The following is a 21,300-nucleotide window of genomic DNA, read 5'->3' as shown; positions in this document are numbered from 1 at the left end:
AAAATGTGCCTTTCTTTTCCAAATTAAACACATGACTGGTTTGGCACATGTACAACACACATGTACGTTGGAGAGTTCCTACCTGCTCTTTGACAGAGGCGAGGATGGAGGAGGTCGTCTCTGTCTCAGATCTGTCTCCGTTGGAGGCTGGCATCACAGGGGCAACCATGGCCCCCTTCTCCTGCTCTGCAGGCTGCTCGGGCACCGGCATTGCTGATGTGAACAAACCAACACAAAGAAGAACCATGAAGTTTTAAGCAGCAATAAAACAAAAAAGGGCGAGTAAAATGGGTCACATTTATATCATTCCAGTTACATGTATCTTTGTTTAAAGTCCCACTGAAACGGAGAGCGTCTTTAGCTTCTGTTACAATTTCAAATGTTTGAGGAATCATGTTGCACTTCCAAAAGGGCATTTCCAAAAAAAGAATGCAATCAAATTTGGCCAAACCGGTCATATATATCTGCACTTCCCCAGTTGTGGATAGCAGTAGCAAACAGAACAATACAAAGAAAGATTGGACGACATGTTTTGAGATTTAGGGCAAAACCTTTTCAATTTCCAATACAATGTGGCTGAGGTCTAATTCATTCCAGTAAGCTCTGACAATGTTCAGCTCCGTGTAACTGCAGTGTGGATGGTACATGCAGGGCAACGTCCACGGGACGATGCAAAAGAACCGGTGGTGTTTTTGCCGTTGGGTGAGCGAGAAGCTTGGGTGACTTGGAGAAACGCTGAGCATTTTTAAGCAGTGTAAATCAGACAATACTGTCAAAATTCACAAAAATAATTGCCAATTGATCCTTGTCATAATGCGTTGTAGCAAGCTTTCATGTGGGCAATGTGGCCGTATAGCCTCAAGAAAAACATTGATAAATATGTTTAGGTATACTTTCCAAGGTACGCCCGTGTAACAGTTGTTTTACATCAACCCAAAACAAAATGTTAACAGGGCGCTGATGTAGCACATCAATACATGACTGAGCATCAATGACAGCTCATGTGGCTTGCAGTGCAGTGCAGACCACGAAGGTAATGTATTGTTTTGCTCTTGTGAGATCTAATCCAGCTCAACACAATCTTGCAAAAGATGAATTTTCTTGAACTTCTCTTTCCGTTGTCGGCTGTGATGAAGCGCTCACTCAGACGACCACATTCACAGTAGAGATGATATGCTGCTTGAAAATTGTCAGTCATGTTGATGTTTTGTGAATGTGCGATGAATCTCTTGACAGAGGCAGACCACAACTGATGCTGCCGTTAGGTGAACAAAATGCGTGGAAGCTTACGGAAACCAGTTAGTTTGAAAACCAGTATGATATTACTTTACATTACATGTCATTTTGCTGACGCTCAACCGCGAGTACGAACTAAGAACAACAGGGATCAAGAGTACAATCTTTATTAAAGTATGGACATAACACCGCGTCGGCAGCTTTTCAATGCAACCTTCTTCGATCTAGGTTTGTTTCTGAGGCCTAATAGTCATTTGTATTTGATTAAATATTGATATTTTGTCCCCCGAATGCCTGCTGAAGCTACCAACATCTCTGAAACAGCTCAACTTGTGATCCCAGCCTCGAACAAAAGCTACACAAGTCAGCAATAGAATGACTGAATTATTATAGTTCATTAAATGCTAATGCATCAATTTAGATTAATTCTGCAAATAATAATAATTGACGCATATGTCAAGTATGTCTTTCTTCATGCAAAAATGTTTGGGAATTAAACTATTTATTCATCGCTCATGCCACCTTTTGGTATTTCTATTCAATAGTTTGCTTATGTTGCACAGTAAGGTAATATCTTTATTTAGAAGTTTTTAAAAACAAATATTGAAATATGTCAACGTTTGAGATGAAATCAGCATACACATATTTCTGCCTTCACTTAACGTCCTCATGCCACCATCTTGCCGCCCCATGAATATGTTTCTGTCGACAATACTGTGGATACAGCGGGCTCTTGACAGAATACCAAAGCCTGGATTCTAAATAAATACAGCAATTAGTCTGCAACACACAGCGTATCACACTTCTCACCTGTGTCCCTGCCAGTATGTCACTTCACAAATGGGGGTCCTGGTAGACTCATTAAAATGTGATGCCCCACTTATCACGATTTTAATTACTTTATTCAGGATAGAGGGAAGTGATGGGTGTCAATGACTACTTCATTTCAAATAAGTAAAACTCTCTTGCGATTGAAAAAAAAACTAAAGCATAACATTTGGTTCTTCAACCGTCGTCAACAGCACTTTGCCAACTGTAACCCAATAATATCAGTCATGCATGAATCAATATGACTTTTCTCTTAACTGAAATTCCCCACAAGGGATAAATGCACTACAGGTGACGGATGCATCATTTGCACCCTTCTAATTTCAGCCAGCTATGAAATGTAAAATGGGCTTCTTTATTATTAATTGGAATACTTTGAAATGATGAATAGAAGCCTGTGTGTCTCTTTCCTGTCTGATCTAAGAGTACAGGGAGAAAGAGAGATATAAAGTCAGAGAAATCAGGAAATTGGTCTGCGAGTTTTAGAGGGAACAGACCGTGGGGACGGGATTTTGTCAATACAGCAGCCCAGGCGTCAGCGGAACACTAAATAATGAACTGATTGAGACGGGGGATTGATAATGGAGCCTCTTACTTTGCAATTTGCCACGAGTCTCCGCACTTAACTTTTCACGTTTGATGGAGAGATCCAAAGCTGCTCTAGCGTTGGTTACGCCCACTCATTCTGAAGGCACACATTGGCGCGTGTACATATTCAGTCGTATATATTTCATTGGTGTTTAACAATTTTAAACAGGCTTTTTTAGAGCAAATATTAACAGTCAGGCCATTCAGAGCTAATAAGACAGGCGTTGAGGGAATGTGAGGCATTAGCGTCAGACAAGTCAGCTTACAAAGTCAGTGAGAGATCCAGACAGCCTGCAAATCAAACATCCAGTCAGTGTATCAGCCAGTCAGCTAGCCAACAGACAGACAGCAGGGCAGACAGGGTGGTGTCGGTAAATAAAAGATGCTAGCGAGATGGCCCGCAGATGGTTATTTTCACTCTCAATGACAACCACCACGACAGTGTCTGGCATCTCCCCTCCTGAGAGGAGCTGAGTCACCAGAGTTTGGCTCCGGAGCAACCAGAACCCCAGCAAAGATCACATCACACCAGCTGGATGACTGCCATTATCTTGAATGAGCCAACTACACAAGTCACAGGGAAGAGGAAAGACTCACCTCACCATCATTGTGGAAAACCTCCGGCAATGCACTGAATGAACCGATGCTCCATCAATAATTTAATCTCTAGCTCCTTGGCAACAGTTTCGTGCTGTGGTGTTTCGGATTTGGTTCAACACACCACCCTTTTACGTCTGCAGCTCTCAAACCTACTTGGAAATGAGCATGACAGACCTTTCACATGGCAGGAAAAGCTCAGGTGTGACTAATAACATTAATGATGGCTTCAATCCATTTGCTGTGTCAATAAGCAATGCCAGTGTGCCAGTCTGCACAATACCAGAGACTCTGCATTGGCACACCTAAATGAAATGCAGCTGTTATTCGTTACACCTGTTTTGTCACGTCGTCTGTACCCACTGGGTGTGTGTTTCGTCTGTTTAACGCTGTTTCATGTAGAAGAAAAATGCATTCCTTATTGCTTTCCAAAGTGACTGTTTTGCATGAACTGACACTGAGGAACTGGCTCATCAGACAACCCATCCCAAAGCTTCCTGACACTGTATTCGCAATATTCAGTAAACTGGCAAATACGAACCACAAATACATTGACATTTTGTGAATGAATCGAGGTGTGAGTGATTTCCATAAGTGATTTATTATAGCCAAAGACGGAATCACTAAAATATTTTTTTTTGTATCCAAACCCAGGAGCAAAGCGCTTTTTTTAGGCTCCGCATACAGCAATACTCGCCATTGTGAACCATTGTTATTCATATTTAGAGAAGGCACAAACCCTTTGTGATTAATGTCCAGACAGATGCCATGTTCAGAAAATAACAAAATTGGCTCCCTGTATTTTGGCGGCTTCAGAGATAATCCCAGTGCCAACACATTCGCCATCAAATGTCACAATACTCCACCCCCCCGATGTTCGTCCTGGGTTATTGTCGGCAGGCGCAGTCGAGCTGCGATTGAATAGATGGGTTACGTCCTGCAGGGTACAATGTAACAGGAGCCTCAGCTTAGAAGGGGGCTTTTGTTGCTCTGGGGAGACACTTAATTGCAGCACATTCTGTCTGATTTGAGTTGTGCGCAGCTTCCCGTTGAACTGAGGAATGATGGCCTGACATTTCATTTGGCTCAGACCTAGATAAGACATGAAAAACTCAGACAAAGTCTCCTGTTTTTGACAGCATGGTAGAGGACCCGGCATTTGACAGTTCCTTAGAGAACAAAGTGGGAACAACAACAAAAAAACTCCCAATAGGTCAACAAAAAAAAATTACAGTTTGAAATATTTCTACTATTTATTTCTACAACCAGTCTAATTGTGTTAGTCAGTTCCATTCACTCTGTGTATCTTGAATCATAGTACGCTTCAAAATACACATACTATGTCTTCTTTTTAGGCTTAAAAAAACTAAACCCTGGAGGTCAATGGATATTAAAACATGTTGTGCTTATAATATTACAATAACTATTGTGTTGGTCTGCACATTGGCTTCCCTGCAGTTTTTTTTTTCTCAATCCATTAACTGCCTACTGCATCAATGCTTCAATTCATTTGTATTTGTAGAATTTGCATTCTACATATTTCCAATTTTAAATCAGCTTTAGTTAAATCACGCTACCATTATCTTGGTAGTTGCACTGTGGAATGTTTGCTGAGGTGGATAAAGTGTTCAGCCGGTATTGAGGCCAATCTGGGCATATTTTAATGGATTGTTAATTGCGTTGGCTGATGTAGCATTTTATGAATAAGGTGGGCCTAATGTAGAAGGCTACAGCTGTTATTTCCCTGCGTTACATATCAACATTAAGGTTGAGTTTCGGATCAGACTAGCTACTGGCAGGACCTCAATTGGGATTGAACTAAAAAAACAAGATATTATCTTGAGGATAAACAAATGTTATATGATGCAACTGAGATTGAAAAGAAATGGGCTTCATATTGGCTAGTAAATTACGATTTAGTTTAATAGATTTGATAAAGCAATCAGCCGACCGATTATACTAAATGCACTATTGGTTGAGGGTTTTGGAGTTGGACACATAGTGTCAGATAGTAGAGCTTTTGGCATTGGGTTTAAAGGCTTAAATTAGAGCAGTATCATCAGCTGGTTTCCAGGTTGTATGCAGGGCTACTGATTTATATCACAATTTGGGCAATTGGTCTACTTTTTTCTTATCGTCTACTCACAATTGGTCCATTTTACAGCAGCCATTTTGACATGTCATTGCAGTGTAAATACAGGTGTGAATTGTGGCTCACTGGAATGGCTTTGACACACTACATATAATGGGACCATAATGAATCAATTACACCTGTGTTTACCCACCAATGACCCGCCAAAATGGCTGCTGTGAAAAGGACCTATTGAAAGAAGTACGTCTGCTCCACACACAGGCAAAAACCCATGCATGTTGGTACAAACACAGAGGTGACTCACACCTTGAGTCATAGGATTTGGCAGGAGGTGCACCTCTGACCCGTGCTCACACCCTGACCTGACAGGCCTCAACACCTGCCCCCTTCCGGCTGAACACACCTTACATGAACATGTGCGCGCTCACCCAAAAACACACACTTGGCCCATACACACACCTTCCTCTGAGGTTCAGTGAGGTGTCCTTTTCCTCTACTCTGTGATCCGTCAGCTGTCTGACTCCAAGCCTTGTTGGCTCGGCTGCGCGGCCGCGCTCTCCCTTCTGACCTTAACCTATCCTTTCATTCTTTTCTTCTCTTCTAACTTTTACTTTTTCTAATCTCAATGTCTGGCCAACAATATGTGCTCTCATGGTTGCAATACGCAAGGCTCACGGATTATTCATTAATGCAGATCTTTTATTTTAGGGAAACCAGGAGGACAAATACTTAAATATCTTAGAGTATTTTGTATAAAAGTGGTGACTAGTTGAAAATGCCATGGTACTGGTTTGATTTTTTTATTTTTTGGAGAATTGACCTCTTAATTTGTTGTCATCCCAAATACCAATCACGCGATTGTCTTTAGAAGATGTATTGAGGGTGAGGGTTGGGCTGCTTAGGGCTCCAGACAGTATCTGGGCATCAAGATTCAACACAGACGCTCAATTGCTTTTCCTACTTGGAGCTAGTATTAATAATTAATACTGAATGTGCTTCATACTTTGTCTCTTTTAGTTAGAGCTCCTGTTCCACCCCCAGGCCACATCTCAAGTATTGTGTGATGTGGAAGCCATTTCCCTCAGCATGTTTGAGTGAGGACTCAGAACATAATCAAATGTGTGCTTCTCCCCTTCACATCCAATGAAACTGTTAAAATACCAACAAGGCTCTGAAATCCAATCTCAGATGGAAAGAACATTGTATGTAAGTATGATGGGTACACAAAAGAAGAAAGTTCCTTCGAGATGTGAAATGTGGTTGAAACCTTGTGCAGACTGATAGTTAATCCCAACATTAAATTGATATAATTCAGAATAATTTTTCACTTTATGTGTGTGTCTCAGTGTGGTTACTCATCAAATGTGCAGTGGTGGAATTATATAATTTTAATAACATAATTAGTTACTTTTAATAACATATTTTACATTTTAATAACATATTATCTCTTTTTATTTGCAGTGGTGGTAATAATTCATGTACCGTAGTGGACTATGCACACCCTGTAATGAAACGAAAACTGTCAAACCTGTGTTGATATATTGCACCAGGTATGATGAAGACAGAAGTGAATTAATATCAGGACTAATTGATTGAAAACACAAGATTGCGTTGGGTAATCTGCTCGGAAAGACATCGCAGAAAATTAACAATCGTATAATGAACTGCTAGTAACATGAATAATAAAGATAGTTTATGAGAGATTTTCTCCCTCTCGATCTACTGCTCCACACTCCAGGGGAGTTAGCTAAAACTGTTTCCACATGTGTCACAATCACATCCAAACATCTCAAACAATTGTCACCCAAAGGTCAAATAAACTACAGTGTTCAACTATAGCTACATTTTGCAGTAGCTGTGAAGTGGCCCACTGAACTATGATCGATATTATTATCTTGTTCAAGTAGCGCAATTTTTTGCTGAGCAGCTTTAGAGCTGGAGCTATCCAATCGATCGACAGAAGGACTCCATCTAGAAAATACTCTTGACCGACCATGAAAGCCAAAACTACAATCAAGGAAGGAACTTCCACTATCACATGACCTTTGGCTGTGGCCATTTGAGAATAGGTCATTGAAGAGACCAACTTATATTCAGTTATTAAGAATGCTCAGTGGGTGAGCAATGGAGTCCCAAATTTATGCTTTATAAAATCCCAAACTTTGATTTTTTTATATTTGCATGCATTACATAATTAAAGTTGGCTCCTGATAAAAAAATAATAATAAGAGCCTGTCCTGCACTGTATCCTGACAGTTTTTAACAATGAGGTACCTACTCAACAGTAGACTCTAGAATTAAAGTGACAACAGCTAAAGCACCACCGGACCATCAGTTTCACACTGGACTTCAAAGAGTAATGATTCCACTGGATACACTTAACACTCGTGTGTATCATGGTCTGATAGTGATCACCTGTGTTCATTACTCTTTTAATTGACATGGTAACAAACTGCTTTGTCTATACTTCACGTGTTTTCAAGTGTTTACCCTTATTGATGTCTGTCGAAGAAGCAGGAAGAATAGTAATAGCAGAGAGAGAAATGTTGTGTCTTTTTACTTATGCTGTAACATGCTTTATGGCTGCATTAAACTGTTGAGGCAAGAGGACCTGTCATCTTTCTGTCTTTCACAACGGATTACTGCTGAGAGGCTGTCACCAAAATCTAATGTTTACCACTACTGTTTCAGAAAGCAGATTTTTCTTCTTTTATTTTACTGCACTGGCTATATGAGGGATGTCATCTCAGCCAGTCTTAAATGAAGCATTTTACTGCAGCCCAGAAATACGAGGTATCTTGCAAAAAGAGTTTTCGCAGATTTAGCTGTGGCTCCGGTCCAGATAGAAGTTATGAAACATTACAATTGAATCCATAAATATAAATTAGGTACAATTTGGGAGAAAAGAGGGAAATAATATCACATAGAGGACATTTTCCTCAGTTTTGTGCTGCCAGAAACTGTGGTTTTTGATAAATTACTATTTGTGTTGTGATTTATTTGGTTACAATTTAAAATGTAAAGTTTAAGTGTTTCTTTTGCCTCCTAACAGCTCTCACGCAGCTCTCGGTGAGCTGGCAGCTCACAGCTAACAGCACGCTAACAGTGTAAATCTCCACAAAAGTGCTAACAGTGCTTGCCTAAGGGGGGATCCGAGTGGAGGTGCTACGTTTCTGCAGCAACTCTGTCGGTCTAGTGTGTCTCATCAGCTGTAACCGCCGTATAAAAGCAGTGTAGAGCAGCAGACATGAGCAGACCAGTGAACCATAAAAAGCATGCACGGGCAGCCCGACTAAGTCAACAACGCATACGCTCAGATAACAACACACAGAGAGGGAGAGCGACTTCATTTTCTGCTCACTGAGCCATTACTACACTACATCTTTTCAAAGCAAATAGTTGTTTGCCTCTGTATTAATGTTCAGAATGTCAAATACAGATCCTTCAAGAAACGCATCAATATTCCGCAATTTGCCGTACACAAGTAGTAATATTGTTGGCTGACTCTAAAGACTTCCTCTCTTTCAGTGTAAACAAGTTTACTGGATCACGTCTGTTTTGTGTGTTTTTTGGCTACACTAGTAGGTAGTCTTGAACACTACATGGGTGTGTATGTGCATAACAGCTGACCTAAGTGCAGAAGTTAAAACTTCTGTTTCAGGCATCATAAGCATAAAACAAATATCAACTCCTAATCTGTTTGGAGTTGGTGTTTGAGCCCATCCCTTGATTGAGGGCTTTTACTGTCTGAGGACCAGCTCTATTAAGAAAAAACACAAAAACTCAAGCACTGGATAGAGTCTGTATTCAGTTAGTATTTCCTTTGACATGCCTAAATTGGCCTCCCAGGAGCTAATACACTGTATCACATTTCAAAGACAAATATTTCTAAATTAGCTCTGTGTGATAGGGCTATTCGTGCATATTAGACCATATGATGACACAAAGCCACTTTCTGAAAATGATAGTTTCTGATCAGGTGTCTCTTTAACCCGTGAGCATTGAAATAAAGACACACATGCACCTGCTCACAAGCACACAGCTGTTAACTACGTATTCTACTGGGTCTAAGTGCTGTCTATCTATTTTTGTTAACCATTATGCACCATTAAAATTGACTGATGCCAATCTGTTTATTTCATAGAACATCAAGTACAATTTGATGGTGATCAAATCTGTATATTTCCATATGAAAATGGTGAGCAAACATTCATTTAATCCTGTTTCTGAAACTCAAAATAAGAGACGTGCAAATTGGACTGATGGATATGTCGGACTTTCTGAGTTTTGATTGCAACTCATTAGCTGTGTGCACTTCACGGGCATCCTCTAGAGTTCAAATAATAATTGTCCCAAACATACGGCTAATAATGCTAATGTCATCAGAATAGGGGCAAAGCCTGGAAGACGCAGAAATAATAATTATAATTCCCATATGCAATTTCCCCGGCCAATCACTCCTGATTTCCAAACACTGTTTTGTCTTTCAAAAATGATTTCCAAATTCTGCCACATATGACTGGTTTGGATGATTGATAGCTCCAATTTACCTCCATGTAAATGTCTAATATTAAACTCTGAATAATGCATTATTCAGTTAGCACTGTGGAGAGATGGAGAGGTTGTCTGGCACATTCATGTGGAGAAACCTACACACAGACATGCACACCACATCACAACTCATAATATATGCCTGTGTGGGCAAACAAATTAACATTTTTAAATATACGGACACACCCACAACTAAAAATAAACACAATATTCTCTTGTGCAGAATTGGTATGCACTGAGTGATACAAGTAGGATACAAAATATTGTAATACTCTCCATACGTGGCAAACAACAACATTTCTGGGTGAGTTTTTATCTCGTAAGCCTTCGACAGGAATGACAAAATGAATGCTATAGTTCTGATTGATTTTATGTTTTTACATCCACATATTTAGTCTGAAAGGAGCCCTCCCTCAAACTGTAGAGGCCTAAACCTTCATGTGGTCAAAGATGCTAAAACGCAGGGGAATATTTTTTTTTTAAAAAGCATTTTTATTTCATCGCATTAGCAGAATTCCTAGTCATCAGCGCTTTTGACTTAAAATTCTCCAAAGATCCTTTACCCGCAAACCAAATATCAGTCAAAAATTATACATGATGTATTCCCATAGCTCCATCATGGCACTGTAGGGTTGTGCGTAAGTTTAGACCAAACAATCAGGATTTAAACCATCGTATATCACTTCCATATTTGTGTGGGCACATTACCAGTAGACTTCTGGCATGGAGTGCACATTCACTGACAAATGAATGCACGCACATTTATTACGAATATAAATCATTCATGGACCGTATATATATATATATATATATATATATATATATATATATATATATATATATATATATATATATCATGCATGTGTACAAATTTGTGCAGATCTACAAATAACCACACAATTATCCAAAGATGAGATTTGTGGGTTTGAAGCATTTAGTGCTCATGCACTCCCTGATTAAATTAAACAAAATTGTTATGTCAACCCGACGTCTGGAATATGCATATTGACAGTTTGTCAAGCATATATTCCCTCCAAGAAATAAACAAACTGAAAAAAAACCCTCGAAGAGGCGATACCAGAGCATAGAGTGAGACTGGAGGTGGGTGTGGTTCATGGCTCCAGCAGCTCCAGTGATTCAGGAGGCTGGTCACAGACAACTGTGATCTCATGCCTCAGGCCGGTTTTGCTCGCCTTCAAAAGCCCCATAAGATCAGTCAACAGAGACAGCAACATTGATTATTTCAATCAATACCTCCAGCTATTACTACTGTAGCATTTATATTACATACTCTACTGTATTACTCTAAGTACACCATTTTTTTAAGACCTCTGCAGCGAAAATTAATATTCAATGGGTTTCTTTTAGAGGAGAAAAAGCAAATATATTTTCTTTTTTCGTTGTTGTTTCTGTAGCCTGGAGCACTGAATGTGCAGCGCATCCACACATAGACATATAAGAAACACACACACACTCTCTCACACACTCTCTGTCACACATACACACACACACACACACACACATACAGTATGCACACAGCTCAGTCTGGCAGTTGGGAAGCAGCAAGATGGTTGACCTAGATCGGGTGCCGGGTTTGAAGACATGCAGTAGTAACCATCTGCATACAAAGTCAGAAATTTCTACTTCGACAGCCAGAGAAACCAGAGAAGAGAGGTTTCTAGAGATATTTAATAAAAAAAGAAATCCTGCCACAAAACATTGTAAACTTTCTTCCCTACGGGTTTTTCTTCTTTGTTTTGGCATCAGGAATGTATGAAGAAGTGGAGCGGGGAAAGAAGACAAAGGGACCCGCCGTGGCGTCGTCTGTTCCCAGACCCACGACACAGCTTCACAGGTAGACGAGTGTGTCTGAGTGGTAATTATGAACGTGTTATCTCATCCACGAGCAAAACACACAACATTTTGAAATCATTATGGATCTGTTTGCAAATGAATGTGAGGTTATGAAAAAAAGAAGTTGGATCTCGGGGGTACCACAAACTGCCATGAAGCATCTAATTCTCCATAAATGCATGAACATTTCAATTGCAGTGTCACGGTGTGTCCCGTCTCTCAAGTTTCATAACAGTATGACAAGAGGGAACTGAGACGTCAGATACTTGACTTACACGTTTTGATGGCACCCTTATTAGTCCGCCGGCAATGACCTTGACATGAAAATGATTTGAATCCAAACCTCAACCTGAGTGTATCGCAGAAACTGACTGCTAATAAGCATGTTTCACCACCTTGACTTGCAGACAACTAGATAGCGTGGCTTATTAACACGTCTGAAATCAAGTTGCCGCCTCCCAAACGCAGAGCTGTCAGCAGGAAGGCGCCGCGTCACTGACGCCAGCGTCACCTTTGAAGTTCAAGACGGAAAACAGGCAGAAAGTCACAGCAGTGCAACCCTTGCAGCAAAAACAAAAGATGGTAGTAGAGTATGTGAGCAAGAGAGGTTAAGTGATCGGGTGGATAAGGAGTAAAATAAAGGGGTTGAAGATTAGACAAGAGGACAGAAGATGAAAGGGTAGAAACAAGATATAGGAGAGTGCGGGAGAGAAGGTGGGAGCAAATCAGGCATCCTTCCCTGAGTTTTAACTCTTTCTTTTGTCTCACGCCTCCCTTTGACTCCCTTCACACCTGTCAGAACAATGTGCACCTGATAATCTCCTTATAATCAGCATGCTGCCAACTACACACACACACACACACACAGGATACAAATAAACAGTCCTCCTTTCCTTTGCAGCTTGACACTCACCAAACCGGTTTTCCCAACAAAGTGGAAAAACTTGCATGTCGTAGGACGGTCAAGAGCTGTAACAGAGTTGTGTTTGAGGAAATAAGTGACAGGGTTTGTGGGGAAATTTTTCCTTTTTCAGCTTTTTCAGAGAAAAGGTATCGTAGTCAGAATAATTTCCTGTCCCATATCAATTGTGGATTTGGGGTTTAAACATGCTACATGTGCGCAGCGCTACTTCGAAGCTCAGAGAGTTTTCCAGCCATTCACATTTGTCACACTTAACTGACTGAATGATCCGTATGACATGGTTCAGTGATGCTGCCCAGCGCTTTTGGATTAGCTCAGAGTCATGCCATCATCCAGGCCTATTTGTCTCAACTTCAGTCAGTGTGTCAGCCAGCAGGCCCGGCATTAGTCTACTCTGTCGCTCTTTGTTCGATCTATTTCCCGACACCCTTCCTCACTACTTTAAAGGAAGACAACGTAATAGTATTCTCCCTTTCATTCTCTGACTTGTATAGGATAGAAGCTCGCTGTATGTTTCCTTGTAGATCGTTCACACAGTTTCATATATTATACACGGAGACAGTACAGGGAGCACGCTACTTGCAGTGACATATAAGATGAGCAAGAACCCATTTAATATGCTAAGAGACTATGCATTCCCTGAAGCACACAAATGCATGCATCTAATGATGTGCGCTATCCCCAAATCCATTTATAGCAATGGAAATACAGTCCGTCTTGTAAGAAAGATAGCGGAGTTAATGCTGACGACTAGCAGCTGCCTGAGGGAATGCTACTCATGCTTTCCACTGTTTCTTTACAATCACTGAAAGCTTCCTTTATGTCTCAGAAAGAAAAAAAATCCTGGACAAAGCAATATACATTCACAGTGTTTGCAAACCTTTGAACGTTTGCCAATGCAGAGAATCGCTATGACTCTGGGAAGAAAAGTAGCATTTATTTTGTTCTGGGACTTGGCAGGGTATCAGTTTTCTATATTTTTCTTGCCGCTATATTTCAAGGTAAATGTTTTCGAGGAAAGCTTATACACTTTTCCTGCATATTGCCCCAACCTACAAGTCCTGTTAAAGATGTTAACAAGCCATAGAGAACAGGGCCAGCATGGCTCTGTTGCGCTTGCTTTTTCACAAATAGCGTAATTATACAGTGGCAATTGTGACACCCAGCTTTCTCCAAACACTTTCTTTCTTTCCATGTACAGTGCGACAATCTACATTTTTATGATCTCTTTCTCTTTTTTTGTTACTGTAATCTGACACTGCTTTTGTGTTTTTGTTGAAATTATTAATTTTATGCCTCAGGTCCAAAAAAAATTAGGCATCATTACCCCCTCGCCCAAAAGCACAGCCAAATGTGGCTTGTTCAGGCTCAGTCCACCCTGAGCAGTTCAAAAAAACCTTCATTTATGTAATTGAGAGGAGAGTCTGGCTTCACGGCTGTGGGCAACTAGTTCCAAAACGAACCTTGCTATTTGGGAAACTGATTGACATTAATAATGAGTGCGCTTTGGCTGGCTCTTTGAGACCCTGTAGTGAAAAGCAGGTTGGTGATAGCCAATGCAGGACATAAAAGCTCCAAATATAACTGCAAACACCAGCTATTTGCTATGAAGGGACCTCCTGGAGCTGTCCTTGGTGCTGAAAAACACTGCTTCCCCATTGTTTCTATTCCTGTGCTCATGAGACAGAGGTATTTAAAGGAAGCCTCAGCCTTTGATATAGTGAATAAAGCACTATACACAGATGAAAGTCATTCAGGATCATACATCCTATTTATTATGTCTATTAACTCAAGACATAACTACGTGAAGGGAATCTGTCCTCAGTCGTTTTTCTGTTTCCTCTATGTCTTCCCTCCCGATACAATCAAGTTGAAATCGTCGGGATGAGAGCTACTGTGAATAAAATGATGAAAGGTGTGTGTGTGTGTGTGTGTGTGTGTGTATATATATATATATATATATATATATATATATATATATATATATATATATATATATATATATATATATATATAGTCAATTGCCATCTGAGCCACTGACTTTGTAGAGCACTAACCCATTAATGCTTGAGCTTGCATGCAATCCGAGCACCTAGCGTAACTGGTTTGAAAGGGGTGTTTTGAACGAAGCACAACCCATTTTAAACACTTATTTGAGACGCAGAGAAGAAGAATGGAAAAGTGTGCGACAGAATAAGACATAACACCAGACACAGAGCAACGAGGGTATATAGTGGGCTGAGTTGATAACCTTGACCACGATAGTCATCACAAGCTGTCTTGTGAGTAAAGATATGACTGGCATTCAACAGGGATAGGGGCCAACATTTACCTAGGTGTTATCTCTGAGACAGCAGGCCTGAGTCGGTCTGTGATCTAATGAAAGAGGGCTGGACCGAACGGAGAATGAGATATAGGACCAAAGAAAAATGGGTCATTTCATTTCTTACTGTTTTACATACTGTATAATGATGCAGCACTTGCTGTAATAATACAGTATGTATCAGAATGTCACGATTCAAGCAGAAATAGTGACACACAAACATTGGGCTCTGATAAACCTGTCCTCTGCACTCATTCCTGCCTCCTTCTGAGATAGCATCCAGTTGTTTTGTTTTCTTATTGTTTGCATTTCCCTCTCCAGCTAAATAAATAAGACATCTACTTGGAGATCCAAACTGACAGGTCAGTGTAAAAAAGATGGATGGACAGAGAGATAAATAGGGAAAGAATACAAGAAGAGGCAAGAAAGGAAACGATAGATATGGCCAAAGAAGAAGTGAAAAGAAGCAATAAGGAGAGAAAGACTGAGTGAGCAAGACAAGAGACACCCTGGTGCCGTCTGATAATCATGTGAGTTTCAGACGCAATCTGCTTGCACATGCACACAAACTTGCACAGTGTTAAAATTGGTTGGATAACAATCTGTTTTATGACCCAAAATAGATCCATATGTACAGTGTATGTAAAGTAGCCCCTCCCCATTCTCCTCCTACTTGCTCTTGAACATAGCACCAGCGCTGGTGATACTCTCTGGAGACCGTAAACACAAATAGCAGCTACCAGGAGTTCACGCTTATTTTAATTTCAGGGAAATATAATCTGTGGCATTTTATTATTGATCAATGTTAATACATTGATCCTTCACATACCGTAGTACACTACAGCTTCACATGTAACTCCGAGGATGCAGCTCCACTAGTAGCTAACCACAATATAAAGTTGTATTGTTTCCATCCACAGCAGAGGCTGCTGTTGACTTCGCCACAATATGAAACCTACGAAGCCACAATGTCGAGGCGTTGCTGTGGCGTGACAGGAAGAGTATACCCCTGAGAGTTGGATAAGTGAGGCAGGGAGCTGTTGGGAACACACATCCTACCCCTCACAACCTTGACATTTAATGCATAATATATATGAGATGACAGACACACACACACACACACACACGCACACACACGAGCACACACTGCCACCAGTATTGCATGTTGAAAATGCTATTCTGCATTTACATATCGGAGCTATGAAACCACCTGTAGGTAAACATCCATGATTAAAATATTGGCTTTCAATATTTTAAGTGCATCTGCTGGCTTCATCGAATGCATTGAATGTCTAGAGGGATAAACCCGCCAGATTATAGCACCGACTCAACTGCGTGGATGAGTATTTTTGAATTGGTTGTTTTCACCTCTTAAAGGTTTCTGATTCCCTATTGCAAAATGGTTTCAGTGAAACCATTTTTTTTAAAGAAAGTGGAAGTTTCCTCTTATATTCCTTATTCCAAGCATCAGTAATTCAGTTTATTAAATGTATTCCGCTGCTAACCATATCCGTTTGAGTTCCTTTAATGTAGACATCATCACTTCATCAAATAGGTATACTGTGTACTGTATCTAAAACAGTGATAATATAAATAATGTGTGTTAGACATATGGTGATGGGAATTGAAATAGATTTAAATTATGATGTGTGATGCATGTGAACAGTTGACACCTTTCTGTGCCAGCACACACATGGAAGTGAGTGCACACATGGAAGGCTGGGGTGTTATTTTCATGCTCTTCCAGCTGTGCAGAGCTGAAACTCTTCTGGCTGGTAGTCTTTGATCCCACTGTGATGCCGTAGATCTGTCAGAGGAAGGGAGATCCCACTGGGACTGTGCAGCTTCAGTCCTATCAGCATGACATCATCCTCCTACTCTACTCTCCCTGTCTTCCTTTTCCATTGTCACTATATCGATGCCTCCATCCATCTCTCTCCATCTGAGTCTTTATCGCTCTCTTTCCTCTCCCCTCTTTCCTTTTGTTTTGCATTTCTTTCATGTGCTGTTGTTGTGTCTTCTCCTTCGAAGACAATCTTCTTTTGCATAGAAAACACCACAAACAATGTGTCTGAATGTCTTTTGCTGTTTTGAATTGTAAATCAGTGGGCATCCAAAATGTCTCATTTGTTTTGTATCTTTATAACATCTGCATGTTAGCTGCTGCACTCGCCACGCAGCATCTGTCCCATCATTACCAGCAGCAATACAATAACATGATCCTATATGTCTGACACGTAAATGTGTTTGTGTGTTTGTGCGTGTGTGTGTTTGTGTGTTTGTGCGTGTGTGTGTGTGTGTGTGTGTGTGTGTGTGTGTGTGTGTGTGTGTGTGTGTGTGTGTGTGTACACGTGTATGCAGTGTGCGCGGAAAGAAAACTGTTGCTGCGCTGGCATTTCTGTTCCATGCTGTTGTCCTTTTCTCCTCCTTATCAGCCACTGAACACATTCCTCCAGACAAATGCATGAGCGGTGTGTGTGCGTGTTTGTGTTTGTGTGTGTTAGCCATAATTGTGACGGTTCGTTTGGCAATGCCTGAATAAGTGCGGAACATCATGAGCACACACATGAAGTGTGTGTGTGTGTGTGTGTGTGTGTGTGTGTGTGTGTGTCTGTCAGGGAAATAGAGAGCGATAGGGCTACCAATAGAAAGAGAGAGAGAGAGAGAGAGAGAGAGAGAGAGAGAGAGAGAGAGATAAAGCCATTCAGTGCTCGCTCTCTCTGGGTTCAAAGCCCTTGGGTGTCGCAGAAGAGTTCCACTGTGTTAATCTCTATGTAATAACTGAATCACAGAGAAAACAATAGAGCTCTCCGTCCCTTTTCACAAGCCAAAAGGCCTTGGGGCAGCTGGTTACTGTCTAACTGTGTGTGCATACAGCATGTGCATACACACACACACACACACACACACACACACACACACACACACACACACACACACGCACATGCTTGCCTGAAAATTGGAAGCCAGACTACAGAGCGCTCTGCTTGATCTGAATAAAGCGAGCGAGGTTAGGAGATGTCTCCGCCTGAATCCTGACTCACGCTTACCACGAAAACAAAGACACCCAAACGCAGACGGGACGGAACATTCTATTCATTATAAATCCAACGCGTCGTAGGAATAATACATTTAAGTAAAATAACAAACAGAGGAATGATCAGAGTGTACTGCTCGCTATGTGACTTCCAGAGATGCTGTGTCAAGTCCATTGCCTGCTACTCCGATGTCACTCATTAAAAAGGCATTCAGGATATTCTCCCTCTTTCTTTCACTCTGTTCGTCTGAGATGCGATCAGCCTTTTAGTATCTGCTATTGCTGCAGGAGACATATGGGACCTCAGTGAGTTGTTAACCTCCTGGCTGGACTGTGCCCTCTACTGCTGTGTGTGTGTGTGTGTGTGTGTGTGTGTGTGTGTGTGTGTGTGTGTGTGTGTGTGGGTGTGTGTGTGTGTGTGTGTGTGTGTGTGGGTGATAGATTGGACAGAGACAGACAGAGAGATGCATTGCTGGCTTGAGAAAGTGAGAGAAGAGGGCAAACTCACAATGGTCTATGTATTATTTATGATTTATTAGCTATAAGCTATCATACAGCTGGGTGTCTTTAAAAAAATAAAAGTTTTAAAAAGGCTGGGAAACAGATGTTAAAAACAATGAAATATAATTATAAATAATGGTCGACAAGATCCAAGCCTTACATCGTTATAGCTGTTGCTGTGACGGCCATTTTATCCGTATGCTGCCTTGTTAGAGGAAGTGGGGACACATTATCATGAAATTTATGATGAGGCTTTATAGGACATGAACAGTCAGATACTCATAACATGGCAGTAAACATAAATGAACACAATAAAAAATAAGAACACATGTATATGAGGAAGAATACATCAATGTGTGCAGTAAATTACAAAGCTGTATGTTTGTAGTTATGCTAAAAGTTCAATGTGAATCAGAATAACACTTGGGCGACCATCTGTAATTTGGTCTGTAACTAAACTAACTAGACTAGTTAGACGGTGTAGGTGAGTGCTGGCTAGCTCCCGTCAGAAAGCTTTTATTTCAAGGGAGTGATCCAAATGAGGAGATCCAGATTGCCTTTCAGCTATTTGTCCTTTGTGTTTGCTCTCTCTCTCTCGTCAACACCACAAAACTACAGCTGCAAAACACCTTAACACAGAGGAGAAGAAGAGGGAGAAGAAGCGGGGGAAGAAGAAGAAGAAGAAGATTAAGAAGACGAAGAGACTCGTGGGAGCTACTCTGTAAGTCGTGAGAAAATCACACTACTTTTCCCTCTGCGTTTGAACGCACACCCACGTGCCCCGACTAAATTACTGATAGACACTACAGAAAAACATCTCACAGTCGTAAAGTGAGCAAAAATAAAGAACAGTATTTTCCCTTGGCTGGAAGCTTATCGTCGTGTTTATTTAACGTCAGGTGAGTCAAACACCTCTGAATGAAGTTACAGCAAGAAGCACATTTGAGCTTTTTGCTATTTGTTGTCTGCCGTGCCTAAAAAACACACAATACCTATGAACGCACTTTCATGTTTGCCATTTGCCTTTTAATTACATTATTGATTTTGCTCAGGTTTGCCTTGGAGATTTGAGCAATAACAGGTCACTCTGTTATAAATACATGGCATATGGCATCCCCTGATCAGTATGTATGACAGGCTGCAACAACAACAACAACAACAAAATGTAATTTAAAATTCATATTTCCCCTTCAAATGGTAATAATGATACAGTTTTAATGATAAATCAATTCCCTCCTCTCTAGGACACAGGTAATGAGATGTTGCCAATATTAATTATATATAGGTACTCCTATACATAACAATATATGTAAAAAAAAATATATATTAATGAAAATGAAAAACACATAGCAGCTGAGGCAGGAGAATCACACATATACCGGTGTATTTAAAATATGTTTTTAAAATAAGTGTGTTCTGCTAAGTCTCCACTGAAGCCACTTGCATTCACACTGCAACTACATACCAGATTTATGTCAATTATTGATCAAAGATCAAACAGAATCAGTATTTCTTCTTACTGTACTTTGATGTACGTCTCTCAAAGTGTAATCCTCTCCTTTTACGGGTCCGTTATTACTTTTTTCCTGCAAAGAGCTGGTGATCTGAAAGCTGTCTTAGCAACCAAACAAGCCAGCGAATAGTTACCATGGCTTCTCTACAACTGGACCTCGATGACGCTCTGGACTGCTGGTAACCTGCTGACCCTCGATTTACCCTGCAGTGTTCTTTGTGACCAAGACGGAAAACAAGACAGTGGGCGTATGTTTTCACAACTGATGCAGTGTGTGTACTGGGATACATTCATCGTGTGTGTGTGTGTGTGTGTGTGTGTGTGCACATGCAGTATGTGCAGGAGGCAGACACAGCATGGCGCCGTCTCCACTGAGCCCCCGCTAGTTGGCCAACAAAGAGTGTCCACAGCTGGGCATGAAGCTGAGGGCAGTGAGCCTCCGCTGGGGCGGCAGGAGGAGACCTCTGTTCTCTCTCCGGTCTCCTGCTGTCTTTAAGAATATTCCGTAATGGGAGGAAGAGTAACATTGCCTGACTAAACACCAACGGAAATTCAATTCGCCGCACAGCGTGACATGCAGAACACCCCACGCAGTATACAAAACATAAAAGTGTACATTTCAGTGTTTCCATTGCGCCTCCTCCGCGTGTGTGGTTGTATCAAATGTGTGAGTTTGTGTCTCGTTTGCGAAATTAACTTCACTGACCCATCAAAATCACTCTATAGGGCAGGGGGGGTTGACTCCATCTGAAAGAGGGTTTGTTGCAATACTGTCTTGGTAGAAGACGTGGAGGTGATGTAACACTTTGAAACACTTGACGGGATCTAACCCACCCACGACACACACACACACACACACGCACACACACAACGTCATAACGGTTTAAGACTTGCCCTGCTAAAGGGCAAAGAACCCCCAAAAGATCAAAGTCAGACACCTTGCTGTGCCTCTGGTTTCATTAGACCTTGTGATCCCACATTATTCAACAGTTCAACAAACCTGTCGTGCATCCTTTGAATAGGTTCAAATCACTGTTTCAGTATAACCTGTATTTCTTATTTCGTAAAGAAGAAGACTTTTCCTTCCTCCATATATATATATATATATATATATATATATATATATATATATATATATATATATATATATATATATATATATATATATATATATATATACACACACTTGGTGTTCTATCCGAGAAAAGGTAAAAGACAAAGGCGTCCAGGTGAATTAGATGCTCTTTCAACTGATAAA

General features: G+C 40.7%; 1 protein-coding gene across 4 annotated transcripts in view; it reads right to left on the bottom strand.

The window, feature by feature from the left end:
* Positions 1-21,300, bottom strand: part of ctnnd2a (catenin (cadherin-associated protein), delta 2a) — a 222,829-nt gene that overhangs the window by 188,923 nt on the left and 12,606 nt on the right. For all 4 annotated transcript variants that reach the window (XM_068581588.1, XM_068581591.1, XM_068581590.1 and 1 more), the window contains exon 2: positions 83-213. In XM_068581588.1, coding sequence (XP_068437689.1) covers positions 83-211 — 129 coding nt within the window. In that variant the 5' untranslated portion in view covers positions 212-213. The remainder of the gene's footprint in view (positions 1-82; positions 214-21,300) is intronic.

The sequence above is a fragment of the Clinocottus analis genome, unplaced genomic scaffold (assembly GCF_023055335.1).
Source record: "Clinocottus analis isolate CAN_PGR_092001 unplaced genomic scaffold, fCliAna1.0.p SCAF_18, whole genome shotgun sequence".
NCBI classification, from domain to species: domain Eukaryota; kingdom Metazoa; phylum Chordata; class Actinopteri; order Perciformes; family Cottidae; genus Clinocottus; species Clinocottus analis.
Note: the sequence above shows the minus strand (reverse complement) of the source record. Positions and strands in the feature narration are given on the sequence as shown.